This window comes from Mustela erminea, chromosome 17 (assembly GCF_009829155.1).
Source record: "Mustela erminea isolate mMusErm1 chromosome 17, mMusErm1.Pri, whole genome shotgun sequence".
Classification (NCBI taxonomy): Eukaryota; Metazoa; Chordata; class Mammalia; order Carnivora; family Mustelidae; genus Mustela; species Mustela erminea.
This window is the reverse complement of record NC_045630.1, coordinates 60889619-60914164: the sequence shown is the minus strand read 5'-3', so window position 1 is coordinate 60914164 and position 24546 is coordinate 60889619. Positions and strand designations below refer to the sequence as shown.

General features: G+C 44.2%; 1 protein-coding gene across 7 annotated transcripts in view; it reads right to left on the bottom strand.

Moving 5' to 3' along the window:
* MIA3 (MIA SH3 domain ER export factor 3) overlaps positions 1 to 24546 on the bottom strand; it is an 82939-nt gene that overhangs the window by 32346 nt on the left and 26047 nt on the right. For 4 of the 7 annotated variants that reach the window (XM_032318379.1, XM_032318380.1, XM_032318377.1 and 1 more), the window contains 5 exons: positions 21696 to 21829; positions 17278 to 17364; positions 11870 to 14624; positions 9623 to 9838; positions 6991 to 7136 (listed from right to left, as the gene is read on the bottom strand). In XM_032318379.1, the coding sequence (XP_032174270.1) occupies positions 6991 to 7136; positions 9623 to 9838; positions 11870 to 14624; positions 17278 to 17364; positions 21696 to 21829 (3338 nt within the window). Of the gene's footprint in view, positions 1 to 6990; positions 7137 to 9622; positions 9839 to 11869; positions 14625 to 17277; positions 17365 to 21695; positions 21830 to 22637; positions 22822 to 24546 lie in introns of those variants that run through there. The other 3 variants (XM_032318381.1, XM_032318383.1, XM_032318384.1) reach the window with 3 other exon arrangements.

Here is a 24546-nt window from a genome sequence, read left to right as displayed (position 1 = left end):
TCCGCTGAAAAGGTCTAGAAATGTTGGCCGACTCAAAAGCAATAAACCACCTAAGTACCGAGACTGTGGTCTTTAAATACCATTTCCCATCAAAAGGAATCAGGACCTCCCTGGAGAAAGGACTTTTTCACGACCTGGGCAAGAAATGTAGATGAGCGCAGACTATCTTACCACACTAGAAAGCAAGGAAGGGATCAGTGACCACTGGGTGGTGTCAGAAAGGCCCAGGAGTCAAGGTGAAGAGGTTCCAAATTCAAAGAAATTGAACACTGAGAAGAATAAAAATTACAGCTAATTAAAACACCCCAAATATTTTTAAATTCATGACATCATAATGATCAGAAAGAGTTAGAAGAAACACACCAAAAAAATCCTTTTGGCATCCTTTTATAAAGCCACGAAGACAACTCATTATTCTGGGAAGTATTTAAATAGAACCAAATATTTATACTGCCTGAACTATACAAACCAAATCTCAGTGTAAAGAATACTTGATTATAAACTTCTTTTTGGAGAAATATCCCACCTTTTAAATGAAGCAGGAACAACATGATCAGCCTATCAGCATTCTGCCGCCTATAATATATTGACAGATTTAGTCAATGTCACCAATGACTAGTGACATCAAAAATGGAAGGAGAGGGCTGCCTGGGTGGCTCAGTCGTGATCTGACTCTTGATTTCAGCTCAGGTCGTGATCTAAAGGTCATGAGATGGAGCTCTGCGTTGTTTTCTGTACTCAGTGCAGAATCTGCCCAAAATTCTCTCTCTCCTTCTCCCTCTGCCCTTCCCCCTGCTTCTGTGCACGCTCTTTCTCTTTTTTTCTCTTTCTAAATATATAAAATCTTTAAAAAAAAAAAAAATAGAGGAGCATCTAGTCATTAGACACCTCCTGCTGAAAGTACATATCTCCTACTAAGTATCTTTGCCAATCATATTGAGCCTGAATCTGAGTACTGATTCCCAGTAAATATAAAGAACCAGGGAAACATGTTCAGTCATATTGGAGGCTGTGGTTAGCAAAATACAGACCATGATAACCCCTAGAAGGTAAATGAGCCTATTTCCGCAGCAAATATATTCCAACAGCACTAAACAAACAAAAGGAGAAATCTAAAGAGGAAATGATATTCGTGCCCTCCCCCGAAATAACCAGAAAATCAGGTAGAGAACAACAGGCAGCAAGCAGCTGTGACCCCCGAAGGAAGAGAAACAAACGAGGTGAGCCTGGAGATCCCCCAGCTTTCTACGAGGAGGTACTTTCTAGGCCCCAGTACCGGGAGGGAGAAACCCTGTGAGTCCCCCAGTCTCGCCAAGGAGGCGGAGAACAGAGTTCAGGGAGACTGAGGTATGGGAACCGGGCCAGGAACAGCACCGGAAAGAGGAGAACTACAGAAAAAGGCTTCTAGAAATCTGCAAGGGGGTTTCCTTTGATCTTTGCTGAATCTGAGGCAGCACCTGTATAAAGTAAGATGTTTAACGGAAGATCTGAGGCTGGACAAAAAGCACGGCTGCCAGGACGCCGGAAGTTGAAGAGTTCCCAGAGTGAACACGGGCCTGGGAGGCGAATCATGTTCCAGCCAGTTAGAGCAACCTGACCCTGTTCAAGGCATTCAGCAGACTCCAGAAGAATCATGCCTCACGAGCAGGGCTATTCTAACTCTCGAATAAAGACTACTGCGTACACATCCCTAACAAATCTTAAAAACAAGACTAGAAAGGATCAAGCTGGTCCCCAAGTAACAACAGTCCAGGCAAAGCAAACTCCGATACTTTTAGAGGAAGCCACTAAAAAGCAGTTACTCAACAATGTAACATTCACCGGGCCTAGCATCCAGCAACAACAAATCACCAGACATGTAAAAAAGCAGGAAAATATGTCCCATGAGGAGGAAATAAATCAATCTCTAAAAACAGACCAAGAAGTTGCAACAGAGATGACAGAATTAATCTGCTAAAAAGAACTTTAAAGAATTATTTAGAAGTATATTAAGAATTAGAAGAAAGCCATGACCATATTGACAAAAGGTAGAAGATACAAAATAGAATTAAGTGCACCTTTAAGAGCTGAAAAATAAAATAACAGAAATGAAAATTTCACAAAAGGTCAATGAATGTGAAGACAGTAATGGGAATATCTACACAGAAGCAAAGACGTAAGAGACTGAAAATCAACAAGAGAACAAGGCCTCAGTGACCTATGGAACACTATAGTGGTCTTAACATACATGTAATTAGATTCCAAGAAGGAAAGGCAAGAGAAGAGGGATACAAAAAAAATCTAAAGAAATAATGTGAAAACTCATCAAACCAGATACAGTAAGAGTGACTTTTACTAAAAGTAATCATGGTTCAATTAACCTGACTTTTTTAAAAGGTGTGTTTATTCACAGATGACATGACCACCTATCTGCCCAGAGAAGCCTATGAAATGTGCAAAAAAAATCCTACAACTAATAAATTTAATAGATACAAGGTCAATATACAAACACCAACTGTATTTCTATAAACACAAAACAACTATAAATGAGATGTAAGACCGACACCATTTACAACATGAAAAGTCACAAAAAACACAAGCATATGTTAACAATATGCATGAAATCAGTACACAGAGACTAAGGAAGTTTCTTAGCAGTGTCCTGGAGGTCTCTTACAGACCTTCTTTAGATCTGTGTAGATGAACTTAGTTCTTAGATTAGAAGCCTTAATATTTGTTGACATCAATTCTCCTTAAACTCATCTATAGATTCAACACAGTAACAAAATCTCACCAAGTTTTTTTTATAAAAGTTGCTGTTGGTTCCAAAATTTCTACGAAAATGCAAAGAAACCAAGATAGCCAAAACAATTTTGCCAAAGGACTACCCGATTCTAAGACCCACTATAAAGCTATACTAACCAGAAAAGTGTGTTATTATCTTAGAATAAAAACATAAATCAATGAAACAGATTTGAGTCCAGAGGGATTCACAAATATGGTCAGCTGATTTCAACTCAATGTGCCAAGGTAATCTCAAGGGAAAAGAAATGCTACAGGAGCAACTGGATATCCATAGGAGGAAAAAAATGAAATGTGACACCATTCACAAAAATCAACTCAACATGGAGCGGAGACCTAAGCATGAAAAGTATTAACTATAAAACTTCTGGAAGGAAACATGAGAAAATATTTGCATCTTTGGAATGACCTATGATTCCTTGGGCAGGAAACAAAAAGCACTAACCATGAAAGTAAAAATTAACAAAATGGTATTCTATCAAAATTACAAATTTGCGGGGCGACTGGTGACTCAGTGGGTTAAAGCCTCTGCCTTTGGCTCAGGTCATGGTCTCAGGGTCCTGGATGAGCCCCGCATCGGGCTCTCTGCTCAGCATGGAGCCTGCTTCCCCCTCTCTCTCTGCCTGTCTCTCTGCCTACGTGTGATCTGTGTCTGTCAAATAAATAAATAAAATCTTAAAAAGGAAATTTTTTTAAAAAATTACAAATTTGCTCTTCAAAAACAGTGTCAAAAAACTGAATAGCCAGGAAATAAACCAGAAGAAATTATTCGTAATATACATCTGACAAAGGAGTTGTATCCAAAATATAAGAAGAACTCTTAGACCTTAGTATTTAGAAGGAAAATAACCCAGTTTAAGAAAGGGCAAGGGGCGCCTGGTGGCTTAGTTGGTTAAGTGTCTGCCTTGGCTCAGCTGTGATCTTAAGGTCCCAGGACTAAGCCCCAAGTCAGGCTGCCTCCTCACCAGGGAGTCTGTTTCTCCCTCTCCCTCTGCCTCCCCCATGCTCACTCTCTCTCTCAAATAAATAAAAGCTTTAAAAAAAAAAAAAAAAGGCAAAAGAGGGGCACCCAACTGGCTCAGTCAAAAGAGCACACAATTCTTGATCTTGGGGTAATAAGTTCAAGCCCCACGCTGGGTATAGAAACTGCTTAAATTAATAAAATAAACTTTTTTTAAAAAGGGCAAAAGAAAATAAATACATAAATAAATTTTAAAACGGCAAAAGATTTGAAAAGCTATTTCAAGGATGAACACACAAAATATATGGCCACTCAAAAAACTGCTCAGCATCATAAATCATGAAGAAATACAAATAAAACCACAAAGATATGCCTACTGGAATGGCTACAATTTAGGACTGATAATACCAAGTGTTAGCAAATATGGGACCAACTGAAGGGTCATAAATTGCCAGTGGAAGAAGAAATTGGGACACTTCTGAGACCTGTCTGGCAGCTTCTTTTAAGATAAAGCAAACTGACCATTTGGCTGGGCAGTTTTACTCCTCGGTATCACTCCCATTTTACAATTAAAATTGTACAACAGGAAAACCTAATCTGTAGTGAAAAAAAGGGTTGCCAGGAGCAGGCGGTAAGGGAGATAAACTGGGGAGGTACATGAGAAACTCGTGTGAATGAAGGAAATGTTCCATGTCTTGGTTATGACTGTTTTTACATGAGTGAATACCTGTGTTAAAACTCACTGAGCTGTATTCTTAAAATGGGTACTCTTTACTGTATATAATTTATATCTGATTTTAAGTTGATTTTAAGATATATAGCAGCCTACTACAACATCCGGACTTCAAGAGGATCCTGATTTGAATAAGAGCAATTTTTAAAAAGCAGGGGAGGGGATTTCGAATGTGTCCAACCTTGGGTGATACTAAGGAATTACTGCTAAGCCGGGTAATGGGCTCATGGGCTCATTTTACAATTGTCTCTGCTTTTGTATGTTTGAAATTTTCCACAACAAAACACTTTTAAAAAGTAAAGAATAACTTCAAATGTTTAAAGGGTTATTATGTAGAAAAAGAATTCAATTCTAGGAAGAGTCACGTGGAAGAAAATCTGGAGTCAATAAGAGAATGTACACGCTAAGAGAGCATCAGTGAGTGGCCTTGTAAGGTTAGGACACTCTTGCTAGGAACTGCTGACGCCCAGATCCCGTAACTACCTGCCAGGGTGCAGGAGAGGAAATTACTACAATTTGTGAAGCTAACCAAGCTGCCCTCGAGGGTCCCTTCCTGCTCTAAGACTCCATTACCTGGGGATCCCTGAATCTGCCTCCTGGTTCAGTTTTCCAGAACAAGCCAGCACTCCATTCCTCCCCAGCCCTACCAAATAATTATCTATACTGTTTGATACTTCACGGAAACAATTTCAAATATTTTCCATTTTCCCCCATGTTCATATATATCTGAAATGCCATTTCCTTAAGCCTTTTCAAAATCAGAATCATGCCTTGTACCTCTTGGAATCTTGTACTCCTAACACAATACTGGGCCATCAAAATGCCTTCTTGACAACACCTTTCAGGTCAATGTTGCTTTGTAACATTGTGCCCTTTTCCCTCACCGTTCCTGTGTCTTCTCCCACCATCCCACAAGGGGAGACCCTGTCCTATATAACCTCTGTGTCCCCCAACCCAGACCTAGAACAGGGCTCTGGGCATAGCCACCAAGAAAGTAAAGAATTTCTCCCACATCTGGAGCCTGTTAAAGTTCTGAAGTGACAAGGATTCATCCTGATGATTAAATCTGAATTTGGAGATTGCCTTAATCACTGAAAATTTCATTATTCTAACTGCACAAACCACCACAGCCATAGAGAAAACTGGAAAATCTTTCCCACCCTGGTGGCCTTAATCCTGAATTCCCCACGTATTCAATGTCTTGACACTGCCCTCTGACCACCCAAATGAGAAGTGCACAGCAGGTGAGATCCTACAAAATGCCAGGCATGGCACTAGACACTTTATCATTGAGTCATTTAATTCTTCCAACACCTGGAGTAGGCATCATCTGCATTTGGAAGATGTATGACAGCTACACACAGTTTAGTAATTTGCCCAAGCTTCTAGAGGATGCATCGGGGATTTGAAACAAGATCATCCTGCCTCAAAACTCATGCATTTTTATGGAACAGAAAAGAAAAAAGGGAAAACAAAACAAAACAAACAAACAAACAAAAAAAAACAAACAAAAAAAACTCTTTCCTACGCAAGTCTTGAAATAACAGAACCTAATGGAAAAATATTTTCGTGGGAGGATACTTTCTCTACAGGTCCAAGGACAACCTGGCCTCCAACTTCTGAAAGTTTGCTCATTCCCACAATTTACCAAGAAAAATGTCCAATTTCAACAAATACCACAAGAGGGAGCTAAGTCCTAAAAAGCTCAGATCTACTTCCAGCTAGATTAAATGTCTCGTCTGGATCATGACTCCTTTAAGAAAGATAAATCTGAAGAGATACTGTGTCATAAGTGGCTCTTTCTAAGAAACAAATCTAATCACGTCGCTTTCCTGCTTAAAACCTTCCAAGGATCCCCATCCCAAACAATGTAACATTACCTGTCATGATACACAACTTCCGTTATGGTTGGCCGGCTTTCCTCCAAAGACCACCCCCCCCTTGACTGCTCTATCTACACGAGCAAGGCTTCCGCCACTTCCCCAAAAGGCCTTTTCTTTGTAATAGCTTCCATGCTATTTCTTCGTCCTGACTGCATGCCACCCCCATCTCCCTCTTCCCACCCCTTCCATTTAGCAACAGCCTACATCAAACTCCCATTCATCCTTCAACTCCCGCCGAAACACGTCTCAGCTAACTTCTGACCTTCTCCGCCCATCCGCCCACCACGATGAACCAACTTATCCAACACCTCACTCTACCACCAGGTAAATACTTCCTGCCCACACTATGCCTCCCGTGGAAGTCGTTATCTCCCTGGAAGACTAAGAGGTCCTGGAGGGGAAGAGCCATGTTTTACAGCCAGCACTGACACAGCGCAGATCCTCTCCAAGGGTGGAACTGCACTAAGAACCCAGCAAATTATACACTTGTGGTTTGCTTCAGAGGCTAACATAAAGGATCGGCACAAATTTTCATAAAGACATTTTAAGCTCTTTACCTCATGCTCAAGATCAACTCAAAAACTGTAATCAATCAACATTCTATCTGAAGAAACTATATATGTCGGACTTACCGTCTTAGTTAAATAAAATATGAATGAATATATTAAAAGAATTGCATTTTCCAAAGGTGTGACACTTGCTGGCTCTTCAGCATTTGTTTCTAGTTGCTTTTTTGCATCAACAGCATCAACAGGACTGCTTTCTGTTGTAATTATCCCTAAAATTGAGGGTGAAAATTAATATTTTATTTAAGGCTTTAGAGTAAGACTTGTTTCTCTCCATTTAAAATATCTATTGAGTGCCCACTGAATATTAGTCAGTGGCTTCTCTTAAAGACTTACATGGTTTAATGGCACCTCGCTGGCTCAGTAGGTAGAGCATGTGACTCTTGATCTCAGAGTCATGAGTTCAAACCCCATGCTGGGGACAGAGATTACTTAAAATAATAAAATATTTACTTAAAAAATATATATATATATAGCTTTTATATGTCTTATTTAAAGACTTATATAACTTATATAATTTTTTCCTTAAAGAATTATAAAAAGAAGGGGCACCTGGGTGGCTCAGTTGATTAAAGAGTCTGCCTTCAGCTCAGGTTATGATCCCAGGGTCCTGAGACTGAGCCCCGCATCCAGTTCCCTGCTGAGCGAGGAGTCTGCTTCTCCCTCTCCCTCTGCTCCTCCCCTCTGCTCGTACTCTCTCGCTCTCAAATAAAATAAAAATTATAAAGAGAACAAAATTCAGAATGCCCATTAGAGCCATCATACCCTTCCGCTATGAAATGAGCTCACCTCCAACAAAATCTACTCCGCACTGAGAAAGGCGGAATTTTATGTTTTTCCCACACAGACACAGTTGCCTTTAACAAACATTTAGTGCTGGTGAACACTGTGTTAGAGACGTCAGGCAAACGAGGAGTGAGCGCCAGTGTGCAGACCTGCCGGTGGGAGAGTCTGATGCTCAGCCCGGCGTCTGGCACCTGGCAGGCACTCGGTGGCCGCTGACGGAATGGACGAATGACAATATGGCAAATGCCCAGAGACCCTAACGGGAACTGCTGACAGCGTCGGGGGATCCGCCTAAGAGGTAGGATTCCAGCATTGCGTGAAAGGGTTTCACCCGCAGAGGTGATGGGGAGGGATTTCAGTTTGAATTACTTGAGTTTGGGACACATCTTAGGAAACCACTAGAAGTTCAAGCAGCAATTAGTGATGGGTGGGGCAGGGGCCTCCTGCGTCTCCTCCAACCAGGAGATTCCACTCACTACTGATCTGGGAACCTGACCTCTGGAATGTTCTGTGTCAGGCGAGCATCTCCACGTCAGAGACGCAAGAAGGGATATTTGCGAAGATGAGCCTATAAAGGCAGTTGATGTTATTTTGTGACAGACCTTAAAGGACAAGGCAAAAAATCTGTTTTTAATTCTGCAAGCAGAACTTTTCCTAGCCCTGACAGTTTTTGAGCAAGAGAATAACAAGACTTGATGGTATATGACTCATTTTCAGTGAGGAGAACGCTTCTGACTGAAAGTTTAGAACCAGAGAGGATGACGCATGAATGTTCCCCTGGAACACGGGAGACGTCTGATACGTCATTTCTTCTCGAATTTGCAAAATTCCTCCCCACGCTGGCTTCTCTGGTACTCTGAAGAGAGGGGGAGGGTCCAGCCAGGGCTACCAGGTCTCACGGTATCACAGGGAAATGCTACAGCCACAGTTAGAGACCACAACCTCTAAGAACACAAACACGGTAATGAAATCACGCCACAACAGCGGACACGCAAAATAGCACGACCAGCTCTTCTTCATTGGAACCTAGTGATACCATTACTGGGGCTGGATTATTGTTTTAAACATTTTCCTCAATTCAAGGGAAATGAGCTGCTCTCAACTGACTGCTGTGCTCTGTGATGCGGCCTTATGGACCGGCCACTCGGGACCACCACACACTGCCAAGTCCTGCACTGTTCCCTATGGAGAGCTACCAGGCGTAAATGTCCCCTCCGCTGTTTTTAAAAAGGTTCTTGCCGAGTCTAGGCAGCAAATGAACAAAAGAGCTAAGCCACAGTGTAGTCTACCGGGGGCAGGGCGGGGTGGAGGGGACTAGCGAGTGGGGAGAAAACACGGAATTTGTGAGGTTCAGCATAGCGGTTCTCAAACTTTCAAGGGATCAGAATTTCCTGGAGGGCCTGTGAAACACAGCTTGATGGTCTCCTCCCCCAGAGTTTCTGATGCCTCTGGTCTGGCTGAAAACTGTTTATATTCTACTATGTTAGAACATAAGGCTTCTTAGAATAATATTTTAGATTAAAATTATTCACATAAGTAATGACAGCCAAACACTGGTTTTTGGTTACAGTCTCTGGTCTTTTTCGTACTGCTGATCTCCACCCGCCTTGACTCCTGCTTTTCTTTCCCTTCTGGGGTTTCTTATTTCTTAAACTCACTCATTGAGCCTCTTTTATTCTCCCTTCTGATTTCCTACCTTTAAGAACAAATGTCCGGGGGTGCCTGGTCGGCTCAGTTGGTAGAACATTTGACTCCTGATCTTGGGGTCATGAGTTTGAGCCGCACACTGGGTGCAGAGATTACTTAAATAAATAAATATAAAAGGGGGGGAGAAAGAACAAATAAAAAAGAGCATAGAAGCTCTTCTTTATGACATACCTCTACTTCATAGAGAAAAATCTGCAAAGTTTACCTGGGTCTATGTCTTTCTCAGTATTTGGCTCCTGTGACACGTCTGGGCCACCCTTGTCACCAGTCACAGGTTGATCCAACTGGCTGGGCTCTTTGAGAATCTGTACTTTAAGGTCCTCTGCATTATCTTGTGGGAAATTGTCTTCTGGGTTATCTTGCGGGAAATTGTCTTCTGGGTTATCTTGTGGGAAATTGTCTTCAAGGTGTGGCTGCCTCCCTACAGGGAAGAAGAATGAATTGGGCTGGCAAAGCCTGCTCACACTCCCCACTCTGCCTTTCCCACTGGGCAGCTCCGCCTCACCATCCACCCCGCAGCGCTCCACGACTGCCCTCCACATCCTGGTACCCCAGGGAGCACACATGAGCAGGGAAGTAAGAGTTTCCGCTGCTTTTGTCTCACTTCACAGACAGCTAAAATTTATAAGGCAAATCTTCTTCCAAGTATTTTATAAACAAACACGTTTATGGTAGGGTCTTCAATAACCTAACTTTCCTTGGCAAATCAACACATCGTCACACAGATAAAGGTACAGAAGAGAATCCAGTCAAGCGCAGAAACATGAAACATCTACTCCGCGCAGGAAGACCACGAACTCCTTCATGACAAGCATGCTTATTTCCAGAGCTAGCACAGAGAAGCCCATTACGTACAAAGACAGTCTGAAGTACCTCTCAAATATTTCCAGAGCATGTCTAATCGTCAAAGAGAGGGAACCCACTTCTTTCCCCAAGAGGCTCAGGCCATGGCCCAATGCAACCCAGAGCAAAGATGAATTACTTTAAAGCCTCATAGTTTACCTGAAAATTCATTAGAGTGCTTGCACTCTAATGCAAAACAGATCTGCTTTGATTATACACAAAAATGTTCCCCTCCCCCAAATTCTCCTGAAAAATTGGTCCTCTGGGAAGACACATTTATTCTTGTGACTTTATGTCTCCCTGGTATTCTATCATAAGTCTCAGTTAAAATACCTCAGTCTTAAAAGCACAGGGACACAGAACAGGGCACGGAACGAGGAATCAAGTTATATCAGGATAGTGGCTCAGGGTCTATTCAATTGCTATTTACAAAAAGGCTTCTATGTGTCAAGTGCTGCATCAGAGAGCTCCGTGCCCCCAGTTCCATCACTGATTAATCTGAATGCAAGAATCCTAGTGCCCAGCAGAATTTAACCTAAGTGACGGCTCCAAAGAGGCAAGAAAGAACATGAAACCCACGAAAGATGAAAACAGGGCGGGGGGGGGGGGGGGGGCGGGGCGGGGTAGGGACTACATGAAGAAACTCAGGCAAGGCATCAGTTTAAACGTTATTCCTGGGGCGCCTGGGTGGCTCAGTCAGTGAAGCATCTGACTCTTGGGTTCAGCTCAGGTCATGACGCCAGGGTTAAGAAATCAACCCCCACATTAGGCTCTGAGCTCAGCGTGGAGTCCGCTTGAGATTCTCTCCCTCTATCCCTCCCCCTGCTCACTCTCTCTCTCTCTCTCTAAAACAAATAAAACCTGTTTAAAAATAAATAAAAAGTAAACATTATGCCAACTAATCCTTGGTTGAAGAGCAGTTAGTTTGCGCTTAAGAAAATGTGTTCCACAGAGCCCTTTCAGAGGCACAGGGATAAAAGGCACAGCACAGGGAATCCGGTCAGTGGTGCTCCAATAGTGCTGGAGGGACACAGACGGGAGCTACGCTTGCAGTGAGCACAGCATAGACTTGCAGAGTCATTATGTTGCACACCTTGATACTAATGTAACACTGTGTGTCAACCAGACTTCAATTAAAAAAAGAATTTACTTGGGGTGCCTGGCTAGCTCAAACAATAGAACATGCAACACCTAACCTTAGCGTCATGAGTTCAAGCCTCATGTTGAATGTAGAGCTTACTTTTTTTTTTTACTAAGTTAAAATCAAGTTCCCTTTCATAATTCTATAGGATGTATTCTGTTAACAGGCTTACTTGGTGTATCATTTTCTTGTCTATAGCTTTCTCGTTCTCTGCTTGTCAAGTCTCCTTTCGAGAATGCTACCAGTCCCAACGGTCCGAAGGGGAAAACATAAGAAATCCTTACCCACGCTCTGGCCTGGAAGAAGGCAGGGACACGCGGACGTCACAGGGCTGTTGTCCCTTACCTCCAGGCCCTCTGTAAACTGGTCAGAGCTTCAGAAATAAGGCAGCAAGCCCCCCAGCAGCCACGCACCCCACCCCCCCGCTTCTCAAGTGCACCCCCACGGGGCCACAGGCGGGCACTTTACCTTCCATGGAGCCGCCCCAGCCTTCGGGCGGGAGCTGGGCCATGGTCAGCGGTTCCTTCTCCTCCACCGCCGAGTGTTTGTACCTGACGAAATAGATCAGGTCTTGAATATCGTCCAGCACCGCCGCCTCCTCAAATACGTCATTGTCCTTCATTCCCAGATCTCTGCTCTCAGTCACACGGGCATCCAGCATTTTCTCCGCTGTGCTCAGAATGTGGGACTCGGAGGCTCGGAAGACCTTATCCAGGACTTTTTCCACGTTATAGGGCAGACTCTCCTGCTGCGCGGACTTCAGCCTTGACGCCATTTCGTGGAACATGGCTTCTAGCTCATGGACATCAAAGTATTTCCGGAGCCTCTGTAGAGACTGCTGGTCTTTAAAGAAGCTGCCGATTACAGGCAGGTCCTCCACGTCGTCGCTGCGAGCAGGGGTGTGGGTACCCGGCGCCCGGGGTGGCCAGTCACCTTCGTGCTCCTCGGCACTGGTCCCCTGGCTCTCTGTGTCCACGAACCCCTCCAAGTCCTCCTGGCCCTCCTCTGAGAGCTCTCCTACCCCCGGCTTCCACGTGGATTCATCAGCGCGGTCTTCCTTAAAATCATCAGTACCTCGATTCTGAAACATTTCACCCAACTCTAGAGTCTGATTTTGCTTGTCAGAAGAGTCCCTGCCTTCAGAGGCCCGCTGTGCTTTCGGAGCTCCAGGAGGGCTCTCTGTTTCCGCCGCCCTGCCCCCTGGGTCTGCCCTACTGCCCAGAGTTTCACTTTGTCTTTCAATTTCCAAAATATTACCAGTTTCTTCTTTGCTTCCTTCCGTTTCTGCGTCAGGATTAATGGCGCCTACAACAGCCCCTGGGGGGGCCCACGGATTAACGTCTAACCGCCTGCCCTGGATCTCAGGGCTTTTTTCTTTAGACTGTTTTGCACTTAGAGCATTTTCATCCTCCAGGAGCTCTTCGGGGCTGTCATCATCCTCTGCCTCTGGTCTCTCAGTATGGACACCAGGTCCCTGCGGGCTCTCTGTCTGGCCTGTTGCCTCCACTTCCTGAGAGCCCGCCTCGGGCTTGTAAGGAGCAACCTCTTCACCAGAGGAGCCCTCCTGGGCCTTGTCCCCCGAGAGCCTCCTCTCCTCACCCGTCGGCTTGTGTGCAGCCGCCTCTTTTCCTTGTGGCCGGGAAAGATTTCTTTGCCCAAGGGGACCCTCTTCTTCCAGTTCTCTTGGCAACCCCACTTCATCCAGAGGGGAGGGTCTAGGCTGATCCTGAGTTTGAGGAAGCCGTTTCTCTTTGAATTCCTCACTTGGACGGTCCACTGACAGCGTGTGCGGCTGTGGTCCCCCTGCTAGAACAGGTACTTCCTCCACCTTGTCTCTGGACGCGTTACGCTGGTGACCTCCCAACAGTGGTGCAACACCCAGAGCCGCCTGTCCAGGCTTTTCCTCGTTCACTTGACTCTCTGAAGCTTCACGTTTTGGCTCACGTTCTGAGCCCCCTCCCAAAATCTGCTCTCCAGGCTTTTCTTCACGGAGCATTCCTTTTGAAATGTGAACAGCTGCTCCTTTTAGGTCATTTTCTTTGTTGTCAAAGGCTGATGCCAACACTTCTCTACCCCCTCCAGCAGCTGGCAAAGAGCCAGGGTGGCTGCTCTGAGGAGAACTGTGAGAAGTCATGCCTTCCTGCTTTTGCTCCTCCAGCCCCTCCTCAGCCTGTGCCAGGCTCCTCTTGGATTCCTCAATGTTCCTCCCTTTTTCTGCAATGTGAATTTCCGGGTCTTTGTCATTATTTGTTTTAGGGACATCCACGGTCAAAAGACTATCTTCTGCTTTTTTAGGGTCGATAGACTCCGTGGCTGATCGTGATTTCCCCGATTCGCTACCTGGGACGGACCCATCATCACCCTCCTCTGAATCAGAGCTCCCTGAATCCACACCTGTTTGTCTGTCACCTTCCGTGAAGGGGAGGATACTATCCTCCCAGTCTGTTGCGACATCTTCCTCGTAGTTTTTGATGCCAGGGGGCTGAGCGGCCTCCACCTTGTCCTCTTCATCCGGCCTCTGCTCTCTCTCCGCTGAATAGTTCTCCGCTCCAGACGTCGCCGGAGGTTTCACGTCCTCTTCGCCATGCGCGAAGGTCAGTAACAGCAGCTCATCAAAGTTCTCCTCTTCCTCCTTGGCCACTGTGTAATACTCAGTGTCCAATTCCTCATCAAAATCATCTTCTAAGGAAGTAACGAGTCTGGTTGTCTCATCATCAGATACAAGTGCATCGGCCGTGGAGCCAAATTTGGTTTTTAAGTCCAGAGTCATTTCTTTTTTCAAAAGTTTATAAGCATCAATCTTCTCCTGTTCACTCGAGACCTGAGAACCATTGCTGGTCTTGTTGTTTTCACTTTCAGGCACTTTTAGTTTATCCTGTAGCATTTCCTCAAAAGGTTCAAATGAAGTTGGGTCTCCCTGAATGTGACCTGCTTGACTGTTTACATGGGGGTGGTTCTTCTGAGACCCAGATCTTTCCTTGAGTTCCTTAGTGTTTTCTGAGAAGACGCTTTCACTCTCCTCTGAGTTAACTTCTTCTGGTTCCGGTTCAATGTCACTTTCCTCAAATGCTTCAGGAGGGGTGTCCCCATGCTGAGGTTTTTCTGTACCTTTCTCAGAATCTCCAGTTGCAGAATTGGACAATTCCAAAAATCCTAAGAGTTCTTCTGTGTTATAATTATCAAAATCATCTCTTCCCCCATCAAAACAAACAAAATCTGTCTCCTACAAGAGGAAAAAAAAAAAGTTAGCATGTTACTAAGTATCATAAGAGCAAACTCTTACCCATGCTAACAGAGGGAATCTCATATTGGCTCTGGAGGGGCTTCTGTGCCCACCTTGGGCAACCACTCTTCTTGGGTAGTGAAGGGATACAGTAGTTGAATCCACTTTCCCCTGGTTCCCTGCTTCCACGCAGAAGGACTCCTTCCTAAGTACTCCTCCTGACCGCCCGTCCCCGTCTCTTCCCCCAGAGGAAACATGATTCATGTGGCTGGGGTGTTTGCTCTGCACCATCCCTATTTTCTGTTTGGGACCCACTGGAGGGAACACATATCCTCATCCCCCCGCCCCCCAACAACACCCCACTCACTATCAGTTTTACAGGGCAGTCCCCTGGGGGTGACCCCGTTAGGCAGCTCTGTCTGTGGCCCGGCAGTCTGTCTTATTCTTGACTACAAAGTTAGAAAGCCCACTATTTCTGCAACCTGAGCCATGTTCACTGAAAGGCTTTATCAATAAATAACAGTGACAGTTTGTTCTCCATGTGCCTGATTCCTGGGTCTCTCAATTTGAGCACAAGTGGAAAAAAAACAGGGTGTCATTTGTTGGGTTTCCCCCAACTCCCAATATCTATGCCTGACGTTCTGGAAATTCATCTCATAACAGTTTGTGCAGAAGAAGCTGGAAGACCACCCAGCTTCCCTATCACTGTGCCCTCTGGGCTATACTTCTGTTTACCCCGCTAGAGACAGGCAGAATCTCCTTGCTGTCAGGATCTAAGTCTACACAGATTTTTTTGGCTCATATTTTCTTCATATGGAAAAGACTGATCAGCTTAGGAAGTATCTTATTAAAACACAGAGGCATGGGAACTAAACATATAAAGGCACAAAGAAGGGTGTCCAGGGGGCTCCCCACTTAATTCTTATCTCAAATATACCATGAATACAAGATTCAGGAAGGAGTATACTCTAACTCTAAATCAGGGTTCTAGGTGTCATTAAGATCTGCTCTCAGAACTATCCATAAATCTATATTCTTCCTTTCTTCCAATAATAAGCAAATTGACATAATATGGGCCATATACAGAGGGAAAGTTAGAAAGCCAACAAAGATAATTCTCTTCTCCTAACAAAACTTTCACAAAAGTCTGAGGAGCCCCTGACCAGTGCAGTAGGGATGGATGATTTCTTCTTTTCATCACTTGTGTTTCCAAACTATTTTCATTTCTTTTTTTTTTTTTTTAAGATTTTATTTATTTATTTGACAGACAGAGATCCCAAGTAAGCAGAGAGGCAGGCAGAGAGAGAGGAAGGGAAGCAGGCTCCCCGCTGAGCATAGGGCTCAATGCGGGGCTCCATCCCAGGACCCTGGGATCATGACCTGAGCCGAAGGCAGAGGCTCAACCCACTGAGCCACCCAGGCGCCCCCCAAGCTATTTTCTTAATACTGAGTGAAGTGTGCAGTGGGAGGTACAGTAAGAAGGCAGGCTCCCAAACTAGCGAGGTCACCGGGGCCGATGCACTGCTGTCTCACACCTCGATCCTGGGGCAGGGTGTCTTTATTAGGAATGAGGCCAGAGAGGTAATGGGCTGATTTTATGACCCTTGAGATTATCGAGAAGCGCGAAGGACAGCACCGGCTCTAGCACAGCACGTATTCTGTCCATCTCATCCAAGAGTGGCTTGAGGCCAGGAGCACGCATGTTCTGCAGCCCTGCAAAGAACTGCTAAAGGATTCTTGAATGAAAGTGAGTGTCAATTACTATAAATTTTAAAACTCCAGAAAATAGTTAGCAGGACTGAGGATCCTCACCAGCACAGAGCCACGGGTCAGGGCACTCAGTGAATTCTGTGCAGGGTACGCAGTCAGTACTGTGCAGATCTGAGACCAGACCTCCTCCGAGTCTCTCAAATTCCTTGTTCCAAACCTATACCATAACTACACCCCCGAAATCACTAAAGACTCAGTAATAAGAAAACCAACGTAAATTGGCATTTGTGGCCTAGTACATGATGTAGGGTTCAATTTTCCCTGATCTCTTTATACTTAAAATGTCTAAGAGCTATTCAGTGAGGGGCTTCCTAATTGAGATACCTTCTCCTTTTGCTTCTAAAAAGATTTACCTCTTGGGGTTTCTGGGTGGCTCAGTCGGTTAAGCCTCCGACTCTTGATTTTGGCTCAGGTCATGATCTGAGGGTCATGAAATCGAGCCCTGTGTTAGGCTCCGCGTTCAGCGTGAAGTCTGCTTCAGTTTCTCTCCTTCTCCCTCTGCCCCTCCCCCTGCTCACGCTTGCTTGCTCTCTAAAATAAATAAATACATTTTTTTAAATGAAAGTAACTAAATAAGAAGATACTGAATTCTTAATTTTTTTCTCATATAAAGCAGTGAAGAAAAACCCTATCTATATGAGTACACATATTAGATAACTACCAAATAATGAGAGTCTCCTATAAATTCTTTTCAGACTCTTCTTTCTTCTTTTTTCTATTTTTAAAGGTAATCTGATTCTAAATTAAAACTTGATACATACATGTGAACTTGGTTTTTTTCCTGGCCAAAACACAAAGACTTTCAAAAATCATTAACTGACTGTCACTGATGAATTTCAAAGGCAACTTATAATTGAGAACCAAAAAAAAGTCCATAACTTACATCTGCTGGAACCTGTAGCTCCTCCTTAGTATATTCATAGACTACTTGGATTAAATCCCTTGGAAAATATCCAAAAATGCGCCCCACCTATATGAAAGAAAGGGCAAAAGAAAAACACCAATCAAAATTCTGTGTGAGAAATATAAGGGGCAGACTTCTTAGCAGTGAGAGGAAATACACAGATAGGTAGGGAGGCATAACCACAAGAGACAGATAGTTGCCCTTAAGATTACACAAATTATTATTCCAATGAAAATTAAGTACGGACTATCTTAAAACCAACTTTTCTAAAACCACTCAAGTTTCCCTTCAACATGCAACTTAATTCTATTTTTTTTTAAGATTTTATTTATTTATTTGATAGAGAAAGAGAGACAGCAAGAGAGGAACACAAGCATGAGGGGTGGGAGAGGGAGAAGCAGGCTCCCCACCGAGCAGGGAGCCGGATGCAGGACTCGATCCCAGGACCCTGGGATCATGACCTGGGCCAAAGGCAGACGTTTAACAACTGAGCTACCCAGGCGCTCCCAACATGCCACGTAATTCTAACCATAGAGCACATAAAGTTAGATTTCTCAAGTAGATAAAAGGCCTACATAAAAGAAAGTTATTGTGTATTTTGCTACTATGCAAATCAGGGGCACCTGGCTGGCTCAGGCAGAAGAGCGAGTGACTCTTGATCTCGGGGTTGTGAGTTTGAGCCCCATGTTGGGTACAGAGATCACTTAAAAATAAAGTCTTTAAAAAAAAAAACCCAAATGAAAGCTGGTTAGAAACACAATTGCAAATAACCTCTAGCAATAATTTACCAGCACATGTCACAGCTTTGGCTCAACAACTGGTACTCAGAAGTCTTTTTTAAACCAGTAAACAGCCATTAAAATTAAGTAAAAAGAATATAAAATTCCTAAAATATGTGATCAATATAATAAAAAGCAAATATTTATTGATAGAATGGGCTATACTAGCTTTTTCAAAAACTAGATTTTCCAGTATTTGGGGAGAAAATAAAATTCATACTAATGTATATATCAAGCTGTAGTTTCATGCAAAATAAACCTCTAGAGAAAATAACACAATTTACCTACAGCACTAATGGCTAAAACACATAAAGTGTGTCTTCTTGAGACGCATACACTGTCTTCTACTGGCTGCATCTGAAATTGAAAGCAGATCTCTTCCAAGGAGGCTGACCCAATGCACCAATGAAGAAAAAGGCTATCTTATCACCAACCCCTAAAATATCCTCATTAGGAGTGCTGCTGTTATACCTGGCAAATACGTGAAAGCCTGTCTCTGTACTAGAATACGGTCCTGAAGATTAGATAAGACAGGGCAGTTAAAAACTACTACACTGGCAGCTAAAATCTAGAACTCTACAAAACCAAAAAGGACTCCAACACAAAACTAAAAAACAGAAACAAGAATGATTTTGAAAGCTAAGGGAAGAGAATTTTTAATTTCTTAAAGCGTAAGTTTCATGAAATAAGAGGAGAGACTGAGGGAAAATATCCTTTTTTTCCTTTTCAGGAAAATTTTATTAGGAGACAATGGGGGGGGGCACCTGGGTGGCTCAGTCAGTTAAACGGCTGCCTTCAGTTCAGGTCATGATCCCAGAGTCCTGGGATGGAGTCCCCAAATCAGGCTTCCCGCTCATTGGGGAGTCTCCTTCTCCCTCTGCCAGATGCTCCCTCTGCTTGTACTCTGTCTCTTTCTCTCTGTGTCAAACAAATAAATAAAATCTAAAAAAAAAAAAAAAAAGAAAGAAAAAAAGAAAAGAAAAGAAAGAAAGAAAAAGAAAAAAGGAAAGGAAATCTGGAAAAGGGAGAGAAGTCAGAAATACATGGATAAAGGAAATACATTTGTCTTTGTGTAATCTCTGTCCATTGACACCACAGGTCATATAAAACTACGTATTTTGGTGGTGTCTGGCTGGCTCAGTCAGTAGAGCGCGTAACTCTTGATCTGAGGGTTGTGGGTTCAAGTCACATGTTGGGTATAGAGAGTCTTAAAAATAATAAAATCTTAAGGAAAAAAAATCCATAAATTTACACTGGGGGGGTGGGTATTGTGTCTTAGGATCTGAAAAAAGAGGTTCAGAATCATGAACCCTCAGGACTGGAAGTCAGCTTTATTTATAATTTTGTTTCCATATATCATCCCTGCCAAGGAACTGTTGATTTGACTGGGGAGAATTAGAACATTTGTTCAAGAGAATAAATTCTGCATAAACTACTATCAGGACAAATATAAATTAAGTGCCTCTGCCCAGAAAGGGAATATTCAAAAGGAAGGTGGGTAAGACACGGGCCCTTCCCTTATGGGGTTTATGACTTTATAGGAGCAAAGACATACACAAACCAACTGCAATACAAAGCACTAAAAGGGATGCCACGTGAGCAGTGCAAACAAGGTGCCACCAGAGTGATCATCAAACAGCACAGAGCCCTCTGGCTGGGTGCTGAGAGCAGTGCTTCCCTAAGGAGGCAGCAGGAGCAGTGACCTCGACCACAGGAAAATGCAAGTCAAGCTCACGTACCAAATGCTCCAACTTAACCACCTCACTGTACAAAAAACATGCAGCCTAGGTACACGAAAAAAACGTTCCAAGAGTAAAGACTATCAAGAAATCTCATGTGGTTGACTTGAAGGACACAGAACATATCTTTCTTTGTATCTAGGGATCCGATCAGGATTCTGCCCAAATGACAAGGGCTGAACCTGACCCATTAGTTGGTCTTTCAAGAGTCCCCCCTGGGAACCTGGAATACCAACAAAATTAAACTATTTTTCCTTGTGTAGGTTGCCCAAGCCTTGTTTTCTGTGGTGTGGTATTTTATTGAGAGGAAAAGTTTTGACAGTGGGGACTGGGTATTCCTAAAAGTTTGAACAATCCTAAGGATATCAACAACTCTTAAAACTTTCAGTAGATAAACAGTCCACACATCACACTTTTTAGAGAGGAAAGGAAAAGAACTCATCAGCCTCTCAGTTAGGTCCCTCCTAGGCAATCTCCTTTTAAAAAACATCAAAAGCATGAGCATTATTTACAACAGCCAATGGCGCGCCTGGGTGGCTCAGTCGGTTGAACATCCGATCTTGATTTTGGCTGAGGTCATAATCTCTGGGTCGTGGGATTGTGCCCCGGGTCACGGGATCAAGCGCCCCGTAAGGCTCCATGCGCAGCAGAGTCTACTTGTCCCTTTCCCTCCGCCATGCCCCTGCAAGTGCACTCTCTCGTTATCTAAATAAGTAAATAAAATCTTACAATAGCCAAAAGGTGGAAGCAACCCAAGTGTCCACCAACTGATGAGTGGATAAAGATGTGATACACACACACACAGTGGACTATTACTCAGCCATAAAAAAGAACAAAATCTTGCCATTTGCACCCATGTGGATGGACCCAGAGGGTATAATGCTAAGAAAAGTCAGTCAGAGAAAGATAAATGCCATATGATCTCACTCGTATGTGAAATTTAAGAAACAAAACAAAGGAAAAAGGAGACAAAACCAGACACTCGAATACAGAGAACAAACTGGTGGGTGCCACAGGGGAGGTGGGTGGAGAAGGGAGTGAAGCAGGCAAAAGGGATTAAGAGTCCAGTGATGGTGATGAGCACCAAGGAACACACAGGACTGCGGAGTTCCTCTACTGCACACCTGAAACTAACAGAACACTCTAAGTTAATTATACCTCATCAAAAAAAAATTTTTTTACAAAAATCAGAGCGCGATGGAGACATCGGTTTCCATATCTGCCCTCAGGGCCTCCTAAAACCCACTGGGAAGACAGCAGGTGGGGGAACAGGTGTCCAGGAACAGGTGTCTGAAGAGCAGGAAAAGGACGACCCAGAAGTTGCGAACAAAACAAGGCAACAAAACACACACAAGGAAAAGGACATCTTGATTTTTTAACAGACTCGTAACAGTACGTATGGTTAGGTAACCCGTCCACGAGCTGCCAATCTTTCACAAATATTAATAACTTAGAAAAAAATACACATACAGTGAACTTCAAATGTGAACACGTGAAACACTGTTCTGCAGGGTTTGCAGGATTAAGTCTAATGCTTCCTGTACCCTTCTGTCGTGAAGCGCGAAGTTCAGAATTTTCAGGTTTCGCCACTACACCCTTTCCTATGGACGCAGCATTCACAGTCAGTAAGGCCTGGGACGTACTGCTGAGCAGCAGCAACCACAAGCAGTTTGGTTCTGTTAAAGGCTAAGAGCAGAGCCCCTTCCTGGGGCCAGGCCTGACGCCTGCCGGGGACACACAGCCACCTTCTGCTTTCCCAGTCTAGCAGAGAGGACCAGTGAACTCCATCAAAGACCCCAGGAAAAGAGTTATTTCTTTCTACAGTGCTAAACAAGCCAATAAAAAGGAAGAAGATAAAGTGTGGCAAATTTGTACTTACACTTCCGGCCCAAACTTCAGGTGGTCTCCCTGCCAGTTTATAGTACACATACACTGGGTCCCCTTTTTTAAAACTCACGAAACGACAATCCGGACCTGTAAAATCTTCTAGAGCCTCCCCCCGGTACATTAACACTGTAGGCACAGACAGGGGGGAAAAAAAGAGAGAAGAACAGGTATCAGGATTCAACTTTTACAGTCCGTTCTGATTGATCAGGCAACAGGAGGGTGTCCTCTATTCTGTAAACGACAGCCAAGTTTCTCCAGCGCTCTGTGGAATCAGTGGCTCTCAATCCACAGGCTCTGAGTATCTACAATATTGAGAGCTTTATGGTTATTTATCATCCCCTATGAGCAGAGAGACGGCCACTTTCCCTGTTTTTCCCGACGGATAAACGAAAAGCAATGAGTCCACCGCCACACAGAGCTGGTGTCAAAAGAAACTCTTGGTCCCCTCTCTCACCTTCTTGTCCTCAACCTCTGCTCTTCCGCCATAAAAAGATTCACGGCACAGTTGGATGAATTCAAGGGCAGATGCTGGCTGGCTTAAGCAAGGCTCCACGAAGAGGTAATGGGGGTGGGGGAGAGCACCCAGGAGCCCCCAAGGGGTCAATTAACTTGAACTAACACTAAAAGGCACTGTCGTTAAGGGACTGTAAGTACTCCCCTGCAGCAGTAAACACTGTTGACTTCATCACACTGTTCTCCCCTTACAGTACCTGCCTAAGTAAACGGGAAAGGACATCACATCCTATTACCGGTCCAATCGCATGAAGGGGTAACATCAAATTATTATGAAAGTAATGTTCACTGTACCCAACATTACAAAGGTTTCATCACGAGAGGAAGATAACCTTCTATATTTATGGCTATAGACAAAATCACAAGTGGGCATCACATGTTGCTGGGACAAGCAAAACTCTGAGAACTGTGCAGTAGTTACCTTCAGTCTTAAAATGCAGGACTTAAATCACACTTCGTCTAGAAAAAAGTAGAAGCAGCATTTTTTTCTTTTTGTTGGCCGAATCTGATACAAGATGAAATGGATACTAGATACAATTAAATAGCAAAAACAAAACAAAACAAAAAAATGGTGACATGGAAAGAACACCCTTTCTTAAAGCCAGTGAGCCCCAAATACATTAAAATGTATCTTTAGGGGCGCCTGGGTGGCTCAGTGGGTTAAAGCCTCTGCTTTCGGCTCAGGTATGATCCCAGGGTTCTGGGATCAAGCTCCGCATCAGGCTCTCTGCTCAGCGGGGAGCCTGCTTCCCTCTCTCTTTGCCTGCCTCTCTGTGCCTACTTGTAATCTCTGAATGTCAAATAAATAAATAAAATCTTTTAAAAAAATAAATAAGTAAAAATAAAAGGTATCTTTAAATACATATCCGAGGGACGAACAGATAGATATAAGGGCAGTGATGTGGATTTTGAAGCTGAAATCCACACTTGTCAGCAACCTAATTCAGATATAACTGGGGGAAAGACCAGACTGAAGGTGATGGACAATTTAAAGATCGGGGATTCTATTGCAACTGGAAATGGCAATATTCGTTTCCCACTTAGAAGAGATCACTAAAAAGTTGTAACAATAAATTAGATGACAACATTACCAAACATGACAACTTTCTGAAAAACAACAGAACAGCGCGATCTCTCTCTCTCTCACTCACACACACACACACACACACACACACCTACCTTACTAGATACTTTATGCAAAACGAAGGGCTGCTGCCCCTTGTGTTTTGGTTCTGTCTGGACACATGCCATTTCTCAACTTCTGCGACAAGTAAGGGCACTTCCAACCCCAGTCTCTGTGCTGGGGAAGCATCAGCGATGTGACTCTCCAGGTAACAGGTTCTGAGGAATCCAAGTAGGGGGGTGCTTGGAAGCGAAGAGGGGCAAACGTTTGGTCTTAGCCAACCCTGCCTGCTGCTAATCATCTGGGTTTGCTCGGAGAAAACTGAAGGGGAGAAATGTGGAAGTGGCCCCGCTTTCGTGGTGTTGGTTGACGTGTTTCAGCCCCGGGTTACCTCTAGGAATGGCTTAACACAACGATGCCTCCTGGCTTCCTGTTCACAGCGTTGCGGAGATTCAAACTCTCCCAACTATGAAATCTGATTTTGAATAGTACCGATTTGAATATAAATAGCTAAACTGCAGGCATAGGGCCTTTCCAGCATGAACATTCTTCTATACGTGTTGTCTATAATTTTTGAACAACCGTTTCCGAACGCGGTGATCACTAAGTTACAAGGTTATTCAAGACCCTCCGGGAGGCCCAAGAATGATCCCGGTCCCACAAACACTTGGGAAGAGACTCCAACAACACAAGTGACTCAGGCTAAGGCTGGTCGTTGTTTATGAAAATAAATAAATATTTATTACGATTTCTTTAAGAATCGTCTCCATCTGACTCCGGAGATCTCTGTCCTCCTCACCGCCCAGAGTCCATCTCCCGCCCCCAGTCCAGGACTGGGGCACAATTCCGCTTCCTGCGCAAAGAGGAGGCTGCCGGTCCCAGGTGGCCGATGCAGATTCTTGGCCTCTTTCGACAGCGAAAGATGCTGGCCTTCCTGAGGTGCCCTCCCCGCCTGGCTGTTTGCAAGGAGACTTCCAAGCACAGAAATGACAGGACTGAGGCAGAGCCGAGGCGGAGACCTTGGAATACCCTGCACGCCTGGGCTCCGGGCTCGTCCCAAACCCGAACTCCAATCCCTGTCAAAGGCGGCACGAGCCCCCAATCCGAGAGACGGAGCAGGGCGAAGGGGCAGCGCCAGCGCCCTCCCCGTCCCCAGCATCAGCCCGCGGCCGGGAACGCACCCGCCGAACCCTCCGCGAGTCTGCGC